Source organism: Aristolochia californica, unplaced genomic scaffold (assembly GCF_029961685.1).
Source record: "Aristolochia californica isolate CCGP_79_NKW_82.1479 unplaced genomic scaffold, dmAriCali1.0.hap1 SCAF_7, whole genome shotgun sequence".
Taxonomy (NCBI): domain Eukaryota; kingdom Viridiplantae; phylum Streptophyta; class Magnoliopsida; order Piperales; family Aristolochiaceae; genus Aristolochia; species Aristolochia californica.
Window position 1 is genome coordinate 3,604,172 of NW_027182268.1, and position 17,167 is coordinate 3,621,338.

The window sequence follows — 17,167 nt, forward strand, 5'->3', positions numbered from 1 at the left end:
TTTATGTCTGTGTCTGGATTTTACTGAGGTGAAATGTCACCTATTATGTGGTGTAGCTGCAGATACAGCTGAGCTTCTCCACCTTTCGCTTTATAGTTTCTGAAGAAACTAAAATCTACAAAGAGAACTTGCGGGGTGTTTCTTCGATAGAAGTTGCGGAGGGAAAGGGAAAGAACAGTGGGTTTGATGTATGGCTCTGACGGGGAGTAGCATTAGTCCATGTCCTAGAAATGGTGGATTGAGCAGTCCCTTCCAAAAATTGAACAATTCATCCTCGAACTTTCTCGGGATCTCTCTTCCAAATTCCAATTCGACCGTCAACGCTGATTCCAATTTATGGAGGCGGCGGGCCCTTGTTCCGCGGGGCGAGATGGAGAGGGAAAGGGTGAACAAGGACGAGGAGGCGAAACAGCCCTCTGTTTCAATCACTCTGGACGACGTTAACCCAGTTGGACTTGGAAGAAAATCCAGACAGATATTCAATGAAGTTTGGCGGAAGTTCTCGGAATTGGGCCAGATTTCCCGGACTCGAACGGATGAGAGCCTTGATCAGGTTCTCATTCGCGGCCCCATGTGTGAATTCACGGTGCCTGGGGCTCAGGACACTACTGTTCTGGTTGTGGGAGCCACCAGCAAAATTGGTCGACTTGTTATCCGGAAGTTGATGCTCAGAGGCTACAAGGTCAAGGTACCTAGAGATGCGCTAGTTCTTTCTGTCTCCTTGTTTGTGACCTGAATTCACTAAAACATTGCTTGTCAAATTCTCTACCTAGTTAAGAAATGGAGTCTGGCCAGTGTTGAGAATCAAATTAATGAAGCGTGGGTGATTGACTACTTTAACTCTGTGGTCAGGCTTTGGTGAGGAGAACTGATCAAGAAGTGTTAGACATGCTTCCAAGATCAGTAGAGGTTGTGACAGGAGATGTGGGTGAAACTTCGACGCTCAAATCTGCCGTGGAAGGTTGCAACAAAATCATCTATTGTGCCACTGCTCGTTCAGCTATTACGGGCGATCTCAACAGAGTTGATAACCTAGGTGTATATAACATCTCCAAGGCTTTTCAGGTCTCCGGCTATTAACCACTTCCCTGGCTGAAGTATTTTGGTTATTTTGGGTTATATTGTTTCAAGTTTTGTGGATAGTTGATAACTTGGTGAAAATATCAAGTTTTGCAGGACTACAACCACAAACTAGCACAGCTAAGAGCCGGAAGGAGTAGTAAAAGCAAGCTTGTGCTTGCGAAGTTCAAAACTGCAGAGTCCTTACAGGGGTGGGAAGTTCGACAGGGGACTTACTTTCAAGATGTTATTGCAACCAAGTATGATGGAGGAATGGATGCTAAATTTGAGTTCACAGAAACTGGCAATGCTGTTTTCTCAGGCAAGTTTAATGGTTGACTTCACATCAGACAGTTATTCTTGAATCATGTTACTTGTCATGAAAATAAGTTGGTCGCTGACTTAGAACCTGCTCCATCTTTTTCCCCATTAATTCTTTTATATTAGTAACATTTCAGTGATGTCTTGATGTTAGATTGGTTGTTTGTGTAGTGAAGTTCCTAGGCTACAGAGCAATGTGTCAAAGTTGAATAAACAGATGAATTAGTCAAGAAATGAAAAGTTATCTGGTAGTCACAGTACAAAATTACTGTCAGGAGAAAAAAACAATGAAGTTGGTCTAGTCACTCTCTACTTTGGTCTTTCTATGACAGGTTATGTTTATACTAGAGGAGGCTATGTTGAACTCTCCAAAAAGCTTTCTCTTCCACTGGGATCTACCCTTGACAGGTAGTGGGTACTAGACAAACACTTCTCATTTACCGATAACAGATGGATGACGGGATAAATATTTCATCACACTTTTGCTATACTCTGGTGTTTTAGGTATGATGGATTAGTTCTCTCAGTGGGTGGGAATGGGAGATCATATGTTTTAATTCTTGAGGCAGGTCCAGCAGCAGATACTTCTCAAAGCAAATTGTATTTTGCTCGAATGACCACAAAAGCGGGCTTTTGTCGGGTTAGTAGCTTTCTCATTACACAAAAAGGCTGAGTTGGTTTGACTTCCATACCACCACTATGCACTGGGAAAATTGAGAACTTGACTCCTTGTGAATATATCTAAGCAGGTCAGAGTGCCATTTTCATCATTTCGTCCAGTGAAACCAGACGACCCACCATTGGATCCTTTTCTGGTTCACACTTTAACTATTCGCTTTGAACCAAGAAGACAGGTTTGTCTTATATTAATACACACACAGAAATTAATTTATGGAAGAATAATCTATTTACTCATTTGCATTGTCTAATTTTATTTGTCATTTTCTACTTCCTAAAGAGGCCTGCAGAAGGACCCACAAAAACCAACCAGGACCTAAGAAGCTTCAAGGTTATGTTCGAATATATTAAAGCCTTACCAGTAAGTAGTTATTTTCATTTTATATATTTTTGAATTAAACAATTTCTGGAAAGAACCGTTTTTAGAACTTTTGAGTTCACAGATTCATGCATCCTACCTTAGGGAAAGAAATGTCTAGGAACAACTGGTCTAAGAGGTGGAGTTTGGATGAGCTATTTAATAATACTTGCAAATTGAGGGTGGTGCTGTATTACATATATCAGTTAACACATCTTGCGATAAATGTTTGTTGCAAGTTCTTACAGAAACTTCCACATCTTTAAAGTGGAAAAGGAATCTATCGTCAGAAAGCTTGAATTTCTCTTAGTGTTCTTCTTCCAAACTGACTATCCTCCATTTGTTGTGTAAATTTGATGTGTATACCACTAATTTCATCCAACTGGTGATTGAATGAGGGACGTGCTTATTGTTTTACCCTTCTATATTGTAACTTTCTGCTACTCGTTATGTTTATCATGCAAAAAACCCTCCTATAACAAAAATATTGAATATTGCCATGATCACATTGTGCCCGATTACATGTTCTGCTAGTCAAATCATGTAGAGAAAGGTTAATTGTGGATTTTTTTCTGTGGTTTATGGTGGTCGCTATGAGTCCAGGCCATTAGGCCCAATATGGATCTGTTTAATCTTTAGGGATCCGTTTAGATGAGGGCATTGTGGGATGTAATTTTGTTTTCAAGGTAAAATAGTGGTCAGGGCTGAAATCTCTTTTGTAAGATTTGCTGAAAGACTTCTGTATCTCTTAATTGTGATAGTGTATCTTTTCTGTCTTCACCTGGCGATGTAGGCTACACGGGCTGAACATGTTAAACTCTTTTGCATGTTTCTTTTTCTCTATTTTGAGTGAATCTTGCTTCTGTTTTAACAAAAGAGATACTGGAAAGTTGTGGCTACTATTTTCAAATCCAGAATCCCTACGATGAAGCCACCTCCTCCATCGGTCTCAATTCTCATCTTTGATGAAGCTCTGATGGCAATCCTGGTCCTTCAGGGATCTAAAGAATCTTTGCTATTGCAATTAGCTGGATGAAGAAAGCCTTCCATCTGCCATGGTGTCTGATGCACATCTTTGAAGAGCTTTGTAACCTTTGATCTTGTCTGGCCATTTCTTGGCATCCCATTCCCAGATACTCAAATTACCTTGCTTGGACTTTAGCTAAGGCTGGAGTGGCCCTGCAATCTCTTGTTGTGGGTGATATGGGTTGTTTGTTGTCCCTTTATTTGGGGTTGAGTGTCTTTCCTTCCCTAGCCTCTTTGTCCTCATTTTTTCTTGATCAATATGAATTCCATCACTAATTTTTTTCCAAATGGCAATTTTAAATGAGATCTTAGTAGATCATAAAGACAATTTCCAGGTTTGCTTTCTTGTTGCTGTGTATAGAATGGTAGTGGCTCAAACTGACAGGTTTCATGTGGTAATAAGACCAATCATATGGTTAATGGGATAATAGAACTTGATGCACCTGTTTGCTAGTAACTGTTGTGGAAGCACTTCTAGGATCTAGCTTTTTTGCCCTTTGCATGTTCACTTTACATTGGAACACTTTATCTGAAGCATAGGCTTATGATAGACGTGGCCTACTTGAGCCTTTTACAATCTGATAAAGGTTAGTGTACCACGAACAAAAATTAAATCATGATAAGTTTCTCTATATATTGCCTTGATATCTAAAATCTTACTTTTCTCTCCCACAGAAATTAAGGCTTACGTCCTAGCATGATGTTTTCATACCTTGGTATAAGTGAATTCAATAATATTCTACGGATGAAAGAATTTTAATATAGTGCCTCAAAATTGAAATCTCAAAGGGTCCAGTTGTTCTTTTTTTAATATCTCATAAATGCAATTTGCATAAGCTCTTCTTTGCATTTCTGTTGTTCCTATTTCAAAAATTCCAGATTTTCTGTTTCTTCCTTTTTAAACTTTTAATCCAAGTCACTTCATTAACAGCTGTATCGCATGCTCTGAGGTTGATACTGTTCTGGTATTGTGAGCATGACTATACAAATCTTCATTTCTCATCTGTCTTGTTTCTGGTTTGTCTTTTTCAATTTGTTCATTTTATATGCTTTGATGATTAAACTTCTCTTTGTCCTTACTGAAATGAGATTTTGCGATGTGCAGACAGGCCAAGAAACAGATTTCATATTGGTCTCCTGCACAGGGTCAGGTATTGAACCAGGCAGAAGGGAGCAAGTTCTTAAAGCCAAAAGGGTCTGTTACATTTCTCGACATTTGATCCTAAAATCATACTCACATTACATTCAATACTCTCTCTACCCTGCTGTTTTTTAACCTGGAGTCATGTTTTAGGCTGGAGAGGAGTCATTAAGAAGATCAGGTCTGGGGTACACAATTGTTCGGCCTGGTCCTCTTCAGGTACTTATGTTCAAGAGAAAGGATACATTGTGAAGATTTGTTCCTTTCCAATATCCTAATCTTGTTTTAGAGTATTTGAACTCCCTGTAACTTGCTCAAACTTACACTCGTCCAGGAGGAACCTGGTGGACAACGTGCTCTCATATTTGATCAGGGGAACAGAATCTCACAGGTACTACAGGCTTTAATTCATGACCCACTATATGATGTACTTACATGAATGTGCCCTCATGTTACTCCTGGTAATGCAGGGAATCAGTTGTGCAGATGTGGCTGACATTTGTGTGAAGGCATTGCATGATTCCACTGCAAGAAACAAGAGTTTTGATGTGGGTATTCTTGCTTTTTTTGCCTTTGTGATGAGAAAACTTAAAGTCTGGACTAATGGAATCTGGATTTAATGGCAGGTGTGCTATGAATACGTTGCTGAGCAAGGGAATGAGCTTTATGAATTGGTAAGGGAATGAAAGGATGTTTTATCTTCGTAAATATGGCGAGTTACATAAAAAGGAAAGAAAAAGGAGAGGAGGGATGGGAGCTTTGATGAATGGTTTTGGATCATTTATATTATTGTTTTTGGTGCAGGTGGCGCATCTTCCAGACAAGGCAAATAACTACTTGACCCCAGCACTCTCAGTCCTTGAAAAAAATACTTAAAGAGTTGAAATTAAGGTTACCTAGTACCTGTACTTAATGTATCTTCTGATACTTCACTCTCAACCAATGTTCTCTGTGAGTAGATCATACCTCAGGTGGCAAATTGCCATATACGAGCTTGATCATCTTATTAATGAGAAAATTTTAAATTCTGGTTCTCACTCCTATTGTGTAATCTCAATGGTGAAATGCCTTCAGAGAAGTGTGCTGGAAGGCTATTTCTTGACAGAAATCATTCAGTAAAAAGAAAACAGATTTGAAACCTCAGAACTGAAAACAGTTCCATTGGCCATCTATGGAAGCTGCCATTCAATCGAGTACTTAATTCTTCAATTAGTAACCTATTAACCTATTATCAATCAGTAAACTTAAATTGCTCAACCACCTTTTATCCTCATATGTGTGATGTCCAAAACCTCTAGATGAAGAAGAAGATTGGATGAGGCCTTGGGAGGTGTCGTCGTCCCTGTGAATCCAACTGGAACCAGCAAAAGTCCGCCGCCGGGTTATGACCGTAAATGAACCCAGTTCTCCCATTTATTAATCCTCATATCTCACTTTGAAAGACGACCGAAGCTTGACTCTCTGAGGATATCTCTGTATTACAAATAAATTTCTGTAATAATCAAACTAACAAAAACAAGATACGCCCATCTTTGCCCGTCCATTACCATCATTCCCCCCCACACCCACCACCAATCCCAAAACCCGATTTGAACTGTAAATTTTCTCTCTTTTCCTTTACCCACTTGCCGTATTGGATTTGAAGTTTCCAGTCTCAACCGGCCGGAGGAGATGACGGAGGAAGAGTTGCAGCCCCCATTGAGAGAAGACAGAGCAAAGGCAGCTGTACGCTCGCTTGCCGGACCTGACGTTTTTATTGGGAAGCATCGGATGGCTACCGCAATCGCTCGTCTCCACCAAGAAATTCAGTCCATCCAGGTATTCCTCGTTTTGATACCAGATGGAAGAGCTACTCATAATATCTTTCCTCTTTCAATTGGATCCTAAGGCAATGATCTTCTCTGATTCTTTTCTGGGTCTAAATCTTTCTAAGGCACTTGATTTCTTTTGCATGGTTGTGTGTTGCTTGTTACTGTTTATCTGATCCGTTTGGCGGTTCGATCCCAAATGCCGCGCTTCTGCTTCTAGTCTTGTACAAGGACCTGCTTCCAGTTTGATTGACTATTATTATCGGCTGGAATTTATTCAATTCCGCAAAATCTGACGTTTTGATTTGTAGGGGCCGGAGTTTCTCTATGTGATTGTTTTGTTCTCTGTGTAATTCCTGTCCAGACTAACCGGTGTCCACTTTCTGCTTTCCAGAATAACTTTTTTATGGGTTTCCGAGACTTTTTTAAAGAGTTGCTTTGTTTCTCTTTTTCCAGGAAGAACTGAAGCACCTGGAGACGATGCCTGCATCATCAGTGGTGTGCGAGGAGTAAGTACCCATCATGTGGTTCAACCACTCCATTCTGAATGCTTTGTCATTTTCCTCGTTTTGTAGTCATTCTTACACATCATCTTCTGTTCAGAATTATTGCGAGCGTGGAGGACAAACCTGACGCTCTCCTCCCTCTGTATGAAGCCATTTTCTCTGCATCTTTCACCAGTTGGGTTAGCCCTCTGTTGGTACTAATCACACTCGTCTCCTTCATCCTGCAGCACTGGAGACCCGGCTCACCCTGCTTGGGATCGTTGGTTTCAAGGTGCTCAGAGCTCATGCAATCACAAATGGTGGATGCAGAAACGGTCTGATTGAATTTTTCAGAGTCGCCGACTAATAACAAAATCGTTTGGTATTTTCATGTTTGGAGCTTCGGCGAGCGGATGAAATGAATGGTCACTGATGTCGACACAGGAGAACACGCGCCAAGACTCACGACCATAACTTCGCATTCACATTTACTGTAAATGCAGAAAATCCTGCAAGTTGTCATTGTCTTCCTTTACATAGATCACAATAAGAAAAATGATCTGTTCACCCACAGTCGTCCTCTGTCATGTCATTCATCGAATGTGATCTCAGCTTCCGTGGATATCCAATCAAGGAACAGGAACGAGTTAAGATTCACGCGTAGGCTCACGCGGTGGTTGATGAGAATTGCCAACAATTGCTGACTTTGACCACTCACGTCTCAATTTGAGATGACTACGGCGACTTTCAATTTTCAGAAATATCTGAGATAGTGTTCACACAGTACTCTTTCGTTAACAGCCGCTGGTAGGGTTTGAACACCATCTTCGCGGCATTTGCTCACCCAAAATGATGATCAGATTATCAGACTGAGTCAAAGGAAAATCTTATCTGTTTATCAACGGTTCAGTCCTCAAAATGGGTTCCTTCTTGATGCAAGTAACAACGATAACATAAATTAGGAGTTTGCAATTTTTTGCCAGCCAAGGTATCACTTCCATGAATAAATCCCAGAAGAAAGCTGACTCCTGACTGTAATATTGTAAGTTTAATATAATCGGAAGGATTTTTCCACATATTTGCAAAATGGAGAAGATGATCTCCAGTTGACTCAAGATCATATACCAGAATCTCAAGTCGACTCAAGCTAGTCAATGGGGTAGTTCATCCAATTGACCAAATGTCAACATGGCAATGCAAAACTTTATCTTCTAACATTAAAGATAAAAGGAGAACTACCAACTCCAAATTATCCTTTACATGCATTCAAGGAGAAGACGGCAAAGAGCCATCCCATCAACAGTGGATGGTTTGCAGAATCAATTGATGCTGGAGCTAACAGACACAATCGTCTACTCCATGAAAGAAGAGGGGATAATTTTACAGCCAAATAGACGCATAATGTCACTAGACATATTAGAATTCTTCTTGTTAGCACACTTGAGGAAATTTAGTTTTTTTTTTTTTAAATTCCATCAGCCCATTCAAGATTCCGTCCGACGAGTTGTCTTTTGTCTTTTGAATACGTCTTGGCCTGCTCTGCTCTTGCTTATGGCCGGCGCCAAATCTTTCGGCAGATTTCATTTGATGTTTTCATTCAATCGTAGCAAATTCGCGGGAACCAGGTAAACGAGCTGTGGGAAACGTATTAATTATCACCCCTTCAAAGTCCAAAACCCAGCCCCCCTGATTTTCACAGAAAAAAAAAAAAAGAGACGAAAAACAGATACAGAAAAAAATTGTACAGTGAAGCCGATTTTTTTAGGTCATTGTCGTGGGTGTTGAACTGAATTTTCATTTTAAAGGATGGTTTAGGAAGTCCGCCTGAGAGGGAGAGAGTTTTTAATGGTCGGTCGTGATGATACTGGGCTAGTGGAGGGCGCAGGTAAGTCAAATCCGCGTCGGAAGGTTCGAAGAAGGAGGCAACCATGGTGGGTCCCTCCAGAAAAGACTCCAGGAAGCAACGCGAATTTTATACTATCAGAAAACATTCATAGAATAAATAAAAGTATTTCTTTCATCACCCAAGACTGGCTTCTTGCTGAATTTTCTTGCGTTCTTCTTCTTGCTGTTTCTATCGAGCTTGCACCCTTTGCTAAATATAGTTCTTTCAGTCAAAGGCCGAGAAGGAGATCTTACTCTTATGTTTCAGACATGGAGAAACAATCAGTTGCAGCAGGTTCTACCTACCCCAAGAAGAGGACCGAATTCCTCAGTATGATCAAGGTAGATTCAAGAGTTTGCGGCAATCCTCCCGATTGTGGCTTTCTTGATTTTTCAGAGCTGAAAGTTTCCTTTTCCCGGTTTCCAGTATCAAACCCATCCGGTGATCTAATTCCTGAGTTGCCATGGTTTATCTCTTGGTTGGATCTGAAGAACTTGAAACTGACGGTCCTTTAGCCTGCCCATCTTTCTCCCTGTCGAGATATTGGATTTTTTTTTTTTTTCAGCATGGGTTTTATACAACGTATTACATGATTGTTGTTTTTAATTGCTGGGGGGTTTCATGTTGCTGTTCTGAGAGATGATTTTAGGGAAACGATTCTTGGTTAGCCGGTACCTGCATAGCTACCTCTTGATTTTGCTATATTTTTCACTTTTTCGATTCCTCTGTTTTCGTTTGAACTGAGATTTTACCCAAGACTGATTGTTTTCAGTTACCGGAGTTCTTCTGTCTTAGTTTATACTTAGGTTCTGTATCCGATCAAACAGAAACTGTAGTACGATATGCATCATCTTTTCCTAAATTCTGATTAGGAGTTTGGATTAAGGTGATCTGGAAATACTCTACTGATTTTTCTTTCTCTGGATGTTTCCATGTTCTCATCACTGTGAAGAGCGTCTTTCTAAATTCGTCGTCACCGGATACTGGAAAAGGGCGCAGTAAGTTGTCAAGTAACAAAGTGACTCATGGATTCCATTTGGTGGAAGGGAAATCAGGTCACGACATGGAAGATTATCACGTTGCCGAGTACAGGCGTGAAAAGAATCATGAACTAGGATTGTTCGCAATTTTTGATGGGCATCTAGGGGATGGTGTGGCAAGTTATTTGAGAGACAATCTTTACAATAACATACTTAAAGAGGTAATTTGGCTTTTCGAAAATTTCTGTTCTTATCTTTCTGGTTTTACCTTGCATTTCTTCTTTTGTTCAGTTCATTTTTGTAACCGTCTGTAATATTCTTTGTTATTTCAAAGGACAAATGAGTTGCAGGATTTTTAGTTAACTATTGTCCTTCAGGGAAACTGCTAATTCTCTGTTGGTTCCTTGGATTGACAAGTTTTTGGGTACTACTAGACTTGTTGTAATGGACTGTTTGGCTTTGCTTGACCCCAAAAACAAAAAGCTAGAGCTAACCTAGTGGGAGGTTGACTCATGTCATGTTGGAAATCCATCAGCCAACAATTCAAATGCCATTATATCTGATTCTAAGCTAGTTACAAGCTTCCTAGGACTTTCTGAGTTTCTGAAAAGCTGCAGTATTTGAGAATTGGTTAATATTTTCCTTCAATTGTTTGATTGGATTTGTCATCATAGCAGGACGGTGCCTTGAAGTTAATACTTTTAATCTAGACATCTCTGATATACTATATCATTCTTCTCTCAATTTGGTGTTACTCTCTTTTTAATTTAACCAGTTCTTCTCCTGAACTCAGCCAAGTTTTTGGGAGGACCCACAGACAGCAATAAAAAGTGCCTACCGCTCTACAGACAAATTCATTCTTGAAAACTTAACAAGGTTAGGGCCTGGTGGCTCAACGGCAGTTACTGCAATTGTTATCGATGGTAAGGATTTGTGGGTGGCAAATATCGGTGATTCAAGAGCTGTCTTATGTGAGCGCGGCTGTGCTAATCAGCTCACAGTCGACCATGAACCACATTATGAGAGGAAAAGAATTGAAAAACAGGGTGGTTTTGTAACAACTCTTCCAGGTTAGAATCTCTCTCTCTCTCTCTCTCTCTCTCTCTTTCTTTCTCTCTTTCTCTCTTTCTCTCCCTTATGCCCGTGTCCTTCAAAAGTAAACGTATGCATGTCTTATGTTTTTTAACTTAATTACAGGAGACGTTCCCCGTGTTAATGGCCAACTCGCAGTTGCACGTGCCTTTGGTGATCATAGCCTCAAAGCACACCTTAGTTCAGAGCCTGATGTAAGACATGTACCAATTGACCCAAGTATTGAGTTCGTCATTTTGGCTAGTGATGGCTTGTGGAAGGTTTGTCCTGTTCTCTTCCTGTCAATAACTCTTAACTTGATTTGCCACATTGTTACCTTGGCAATTGAAAGACAGTGCTCAACAAAACAGGATCATACTAGAAAAATAACAAATGAAAGAGTTTAGCAGAAAATAGAAGAAAAACCTCTCCTTATTCTATCTATTCTTTGTGGATATTTTATCCTTTCATATTATATCTCTTATCATCTTGCCACATCTTTTGTCTTATGATTGTACCACTATCACTAATTTTACCCCGTATTGAAAGTTGGAGGTTGTTCACATTGCACTGGTGTTCAAGATTTTATTATAATTATCAGACGCCGAGTTTCTAAGACCATAAATGATTTGTGGTATTTCAGGATGATAAAATTGTTGATGCCTCCAATACTTAGCTCATAATTTAGACCCAATAGAAAGACTCTTTCTATACCAGGTATCATGATATGAATATGTTTTCTTTTAGCTTTCATGGAATCAATGGAGCAGAGGTAAAATGCTTCAATTTCGGAACATTTGGCATCTGGGGTGAAGTTCATAAACATGCAGCATTGGTTATTGAGGCTTAGTGGTCCTATCCAGATTGCTAAACCCTTTCTTTTCTGTTTTTCGATTACATTGGGTTTATACCTGGATCTTTTAGTGAAGTTCGAACCCGAGACATTAGACTAGAAAACCCCTGATTAAACTCAGCCGCTGGCCAAGTCCTGCAAATAGCAACTTACTAATGAGTTTTAGGAGTTCAAATACTGCTCACGTTAAGTTTGAACAATTTCTAACAGTTGGCATTTTTGGATATATAAAGCATGGTGTGCCAGTTGAATTTTCCCTATGTATATTGTTGATTTTGCTGTTGTTAAGGGCCCCCATAACTAGACTGGAAACACTCGACATTTACATAAGATTGTTTCTGCATTAACATTTCGACCAATCGACTGCTCTAGTCATAGTGGCTCATGAGGGCAGACTCTGGATTTGGTTCTTTTTGTTTGTTAGTTTGTTTACGTCGGTCTCTTTCATTACTTGATGAGGTATCTGTTTGTGGCTAGGTTCATGTAATTCTTAGACAACAAATGTTGGGCTTGAGACTCTGCTTCTCTAACATGCAATGGTGTATGAAAATTTTCAGAGATGTTTGGAAGTCCGACAATAGAATAGCACTGTATAGTAAAGTAACTTGATTGTGTTTCTTGTAACATGTAAAGGTTATAAAGAACCAAGAAGCTGTCGACCTGGTGAAACCCATGAAAGACCCACAAGCTGCAGCAAAGCGCTTGACCACAGAAGCATTGGCAAGGAAGAGTAAAGACGACATCTCATGCATCGTTATTCGTTTCAACTGCTGAAAGTAAGAGTAAGAGGAAGGGCCATGTTTTTCTACCTCGTACCACCACTATATTCAGCCAGCCATATTCTCAGATGGAGGCAAACGGAAAGCCCTCTTGGGTGCCAGGACTTTGAGCTGCTGCAGTGCCCGTCAGTGTTAGTGAAGAGAATTGTCATTCAGTTTATTATTAGCAGTGAGATGATCCCATTGACATGCTGATTCTCCTGGTTCTTAGTAGGAATTTATTTTTGTATCTGTGTGTATATAGAATATAATTCATATAAACTACAGATTCCTTCAAGGTACGGATCCAGGTTATTTTGGTCCGTTAGATTCCTTGAATTATGGAACCTTCTGTCTGTTGATGGCTAGAGAAACACTTTGAGCAGTAACAAGTACAAACAAAGAGTGGTTATTGAGGTTGTTTAGGGGCTCCCTTGCAGTAAACTCTTCTTCCCATGGAAATTTCGGAATAATTGTTGAAATGTATAGCTGTATAGCGTGATCGGAGGAAACTGTATAGCGTGATTGTTTCCTCCGATCCCGTGATTATATTCTTGATTCTATTCCTTGATTTTAGGATCTAAATTGATCCTAAAATCAACTTGTAATGTATTATAAATAGCCTCCTAACGAAGAAGAACAAACTCATCGGAAAATCATTCGTTCAATCTCTTTTATTATTTTTGGTTCTCTGTTTTACATGGTATCATAGCAGGAGAATTATCCTTTTTTCCGTCGCAGAAAGTCGAAGCTAAGTGCTCCTGTAATCGCTGAAGGAGGAAGCCGGAGGAAGAAAAAAAATTCGTCGGAGTTGCAGAACTCTGTTTTTTCTACAACTCCATATTCCGGCTGTCTCGACGCCAAAAGAGCGTCGCCAACGCCGACGACGGCACCACCACCCTGTTCCGACTGAAGCCGACGCTCCGCCGCCGTTGCCGAAGACGAAGGCTGTCGTTGCCGAAGATGAAGCGTTTTATGTAGTCGGAATCACGTTGCTGACGAGTTCCGACGAGCGCCGACGACGGCACCACCACCCTGTTCCGACTGAAGCTGACGCTCCGCTGCCGTTGCTGAAGACGAAGGCTGCCGCTGCAGTTGCCGAAGACGACGGTATTGATTTTTTAACTTAGGAACTATTCCTTTATTTTTTCTGTCGACCCAGACCGGTGGGTCGGCTGAATCAAACCGAACCGGTCTAAACTCGAACCGGATCGGACCAGCACTGGAGCGGACCAGAATTGAATCCGCCCAGATCGTACCGAACCGGACCAGATCGAACCGGACAGGACAACCGAACCGGACCGGATTAGAAAAAAAAATAAAAAAGTTCAGATCGATGGCGACCACTACAGGCGCATCCACCAACATTATCCCATCACCACAGATTATAGTCCACCAAGATAATTCTGCGTTTCTAACTGGAATTATCCTCGATGAGACCAATTATTCATTATGGTCCCAACTCATGGAGATGCGAATTGGTGCACGCAACAAAGCTGGATACCTCACTGGCGAAACAAAAAAACCAGCATCTGGTGATGCTAATCTTGGAGCATGGATTACTGAAAATCAAAGAGTCAAAAGTTGGCTTATTGACTCCATGAGTCCATTGCTCATGCAGCGATTTATTCGCTTCTCCACTGCCAAGGAGATATGGGAAGCAGTATCAAAAACATTCTATGATGGATCCGATGAAACTTGTATATTTGAGTTGAACCAGAGATCTTTTTCTACCAAACAAAATGGTAGACCGTTATCCACATACTACAATGAACTGGTTGCTATTTTCCAAGAGATTGATCATAGAACTATATCTCAGGAAGGAACAGTCGAAGGGCTAATCCAGTTGCACTCTGCAATGGCTAGGCTTCGGGTTCATATTTTTCTCAATGGGCTTGACTCCGAATTTGATCAAGTTCGTGGAGAAATTTTGCGAAAAGATCCCAAACTTGATTTGGAAAGTACATATGCCTATGTCAGACGCGAATATCAACAGAGACAGACAATGGGGAGCTACCGCCCAGTCTCCGAGAACTCGGCAATATTGGTCAACCAAAACCGACAAGGATCATCAAGCAGTCGGAACCCTCAATCCTTTGGCAAAGGTAACAATCGTGTATGTATTCACTGCGGGAAAAAAAAGACATTCACAATACCGGTGTTATGAGATTATTGGTTATCCGGAGTGGTGGGATTTCTCGAAAAATCCCCGTAACAAGACTGATGGAAAAGCTATGGTGACATCCATGGAAGAGAATCAGGAGCTACCTACTGCAAATGTTGCCCGTCCAGGTATTCTCGATAATGCATTAGTATTTTTTGTACATTCTAAGAATAGACCTTGGATTATTGATACAGGTGCATCCGATCACATGACAAGGGATCCCAGTCAGTTACAATCCATCCTACCTTCTCCACAGTCTGTTATTTCAACAGCCAATGGTAGTACCTCTCCTATTACTGGGGAAGGATCTGTTATCTTATCCAATAATCTAACATTAGATACTGTCCTTGTGGTTCCCTCTCTTGAATATAACCTTTTGTCTGTTAGCCAAATTACTTCCACTCTTGCTTATACTGTAACTTTTTGGCCCTCTTTTTGTGTCTTTCAGGACATTCTAACCCGGAAGATTCTTAGTTATGGTGTTAGACGGGGCAAACTCTACTATTTGGAGTTGACAGAGAACGGAGGATCGAAAATCAGTCAGACAAATCAAGCTAACAGTGAAGATAATGCTCAAACAACTGTATGGTTATGGCACCGACGATTAGGCCACCTTTCCTTTGGTTATCTTAAGAAATTGCGACCTCAAATTTTTTCAGGTTTGACTGATGTGCATTTTCATTGTGACACATGTGAATTGGCTAAAAGCCACCGTATTGCTTATTTCCCGAGTTTGAATAAAAGTTTCGAACCTTTTGCGGTTATTCATTCTGATGTTTGGGGTCCAGCCAAGATTCCCTCTATTTCTAGAGCTCGTTACTTTGTGACATTTATTGATGAATGCACTAGAATGACTTGGGTATCTCTGCTTATCCACAAAAGTGATGTGTGTCTAGCATTTCAGAAATTCCATACAATGATACATACTCAATACCAAAAGCAGATTTGTGTTTTGCAATCTGATAATGGTACTGAGTTTGTTAATGCTTCTCTCGAAACTTTTCTGACCACTCATGGAATTCGTCACCAGACTTCTTGCACCTATACTCCCCAACAGAATGGATTGGCAGAAAGAAAGAATAGACAACTTTTGGAAATAGTACGTGCCTCTCTCTTTGGCATGAACATGCCTCGATTTTATTGGGGTGAAGCTATCACATCTGCTGCCTACCTCATCAATCGAACACCTTCTAGAGTACTAGATTTTCAAACTCCTCTACATAAGCTGCAATCCCTGATTTCAATTCCCCATCTTCCGAATCTTGAACCTCGAATTTTTGGGTGTACCGCTTATGTTCATATCCCAAAGATCTTGCGAAATAAACTTGATCCATGTGCCAAGCGATGTGTATTTGTTGGCTACTTTGATCTTCAAAAAAGATATCGGTGTTATGATCCACACACCAACAAGCTCCATGTGACTTTAGATGTCTCCTTCCATGAATCAGTCCCTTATTATTCAGAGGGAGTTTCTTGGACATCTCTTCAGGGGGAGAGTTCAAATGAAGAGAATGTTCCACATAAAACTAACGGAGATGTTGAAAGAGGTGCCGAATTTATTGAGTTAGAAGCGGTGAATGAATTTTTTAAGTGTCATGATGTGCAACAAGACTGTGATTCAGTAATTTCACCTGAAGAACCCCAGAGTTGCCCCCGTCTGCACCAACAACTGAAGAATCAACCCAGAATGTTCCTCCTTAGGTAAATACGAATCCTGTGTTTGATGAGTCTAATGAAACATGTCTTCCTATAGAAAACATAACCTCTAGATATACACAAAGATTGAATAGGGGAGTTCCAAAAAAACAGTATGAACTGATCTTGAAGCCAAGACCAAATACTCAATCAATAACTATGTGTCCTCCCATAGGTTGACTAAATCATATGCATTTACTGTTGATCAATTATCCAGGGTTTCTATTCCTAGTAATGTGCAGGATGCATTAGCTGATCCAAAATGGAAAAAAACGATGAACGAAGAGATGGAGGCTCTACAAAAAAATGCCACTTGGGAACTTGTTCCCCAACCTAAAGGAGTAAAAACAATTAGATGTCGATGTGTGTTCACATTGAAACTCAAACCGGATGGAAGCATTGACAGATATAAAGCTCGGCTAGTTGCAAAAGGATATACGCAAAGGTATGGGATAGACTATCAGGATACTTTTGCACCAGTAGCTAAGATCAATACAATTCGTATTCTTATATCTATAGCAGCAAATCGAGACTGGCCTCTGCAACAATTTGACGTTAAAAATGTCTTCCTCAATGGAGACTTAGAAGAAGAAGTCTATATGGAACTACCACCAGGTGTAAAAAGTGGTTCTTTGTCTCAAGGTAAAGTTTGTAAATTGAAGAAGTCATTGTATGGGCTGAAACAGTCACCTAGAGCATGGTTTGGGAGATTCTCGGCTACAATGAAGGAGTTTGGTTATAAACAAAGTAACTCAGATCATACTTTGTTTATAAAACACAAAGAAGGAAAGGTAACAGCATTAATTGTATATGTTGATGATATGGTCGTGACAGGAGATGACCCAGGTGAAATGCAAGTTTTACAGGAGTATTTAGCTACTAAAT

The 17,167-nt window shown here is 40.3% G+C and overlaps 3 protein-coding genes across 3 annotated transcripts; all 3 read left to right on the forward strand.

Moving 5' to 3' along the window:
* The first annotated feature begins 108 nt into the window (after nt 1-108).
* Nucleotides 109-5,620, forward strand: LOC137936694 (protein HIGH CHLOROPHYLL FLUORESCENCE PHENOTYPE 173, chloroplastic). Its single transcript, XM_068781525.1, has 13 exons — nt 109-688; nt 853-1,065; nt 1,177-1,381; nt 1,713-1,788; nt 1,885-2,020; nt 2,130-2,234; nt 2,339-2,419; nt 4,548-4,637; nt 4,737-4,802; nt 4,918-4,974; nt 5,054-5,131; nt 5,210-5,257; nt 5,388-5,620. The coding sequence occupies exons 1-13, from the start codon at nt 191-193 to the stop codon at nt 5,457-5,459; spliced, it is 1,725 nt and encodes a 574-aa protein (XP_068637626.1). The 5' UTR covers nt 109-190; the 3' UTR covers nt 5,460-5,620.
* Nucleotides 5,621-6,054: 434 nt separating this feature from the next.
* Nucleotides 6,055-7,449, forward strand: LOC137937841 (guanine nucleotide-binding protein subunit gamma 2-like). Its single transcript, XM_068783023.1, has 4 exons — nt 6,055-6,401; nt 6,848-6,900; nt 6,995-7,039; nt 7,125-7,449. Exons 1-4 carry the CDS (start codon nt 6,255-6,257, stop codon nt 7,219-7,221), a joined length of 342 nt encoding a protein of 113 aa, XP_068639124.1. The 5' UTR covers nt 6,055-6,254; the 3' UTR covers nt 7,222-7,449.
* A 797-nt stretch (nt 7,450-8,246) lies between these two features.
* On the forward strand, nt 8,247-12,912 carry LOC137936680 (probable protein phosphatase 2C 44). The gene is made up of 5 exons (XM_068781502.1): nt 8,247-9,102; nt 9,714-9,962; nt 10,535-10,811; nt 10,939-11,093; nt 12,299-12,912. Exons 1-5 carry the CDS (start codon nt 8,722-8,724, stop codon nt 12,437-12,439), a joined length of 1,203 nt encoding a protein of 400 aa, XP_068637603.1. The 5' UTR covers nt 8,247-8,721; the 3' UTR covers nt 12,440-12,912.
* The last annotated feature ends 4,255 nt before the right edge of the window (nt 12,913-17,167 follow it).

Coding starts and splice junctions, on each gene's coding strand:
- LOC137936694 (XM_068781525.1), top strand. CDS start 191: ATGGCTCTGACGGGGAGTAGCATTAGTCCATGTCCTAGAAATGGTGGA. Junction 4,803..4,917: donor TTCGGCCTGGTCCTCTTCAG/GTACTTATGTTC, acceptor ACACTCGTCCAG/GAGGAACCTGGTGGACAACG. Junction 4,975..5,053: donor AGGGGAACAGAATCTCACAG/GTACTACAGGCT, acceptor CTGGTAATGCAG/GGAATCAGTTGTGCAGATGT.
- LOC137936680 (XM_068781502.1), top strand. CDS start 8,722: ATGGTCGGTCGTGATGATACTGGGCTAGTGGAGGGCGCAGGTAAGTCA. Junction 9,963..10,534: donor ACAATAACATACTTAAAGAG/GTAATTTGGCTT, acceptor TCCTGAACTCAG/CCAAGTTTTTGGGAGGACCC. Junction 11,094..12,298: donor CTAGTGATGGCTTGTGGAAG/GTTTGTCCTGTT, acceptor TAACATGTAAAG/GTTATAAAGAACCAAGAAGC.
- LOC137937841 (XM_068783023.1), top strand. CDS start 6,255: ATGACGGAGGAAGAGTTGCAGCCCCCATTGAGAGAAGACAGAGCAAAG. Junction 6,402..6,847: donor AAGAAATTCAGTCCATCCAG/GTATTCCTCGTT, acceptor CTCTTTTTCCAG/GAAGAACTGAAGCACCTGGA. Junction 7,040..7,124: donor CCTGACGCTCTCCTCCCTCT/GTATGAAGCCAT, acceptor TTCATCCTGCAG/CACTGGAGACCCGGCTCACC.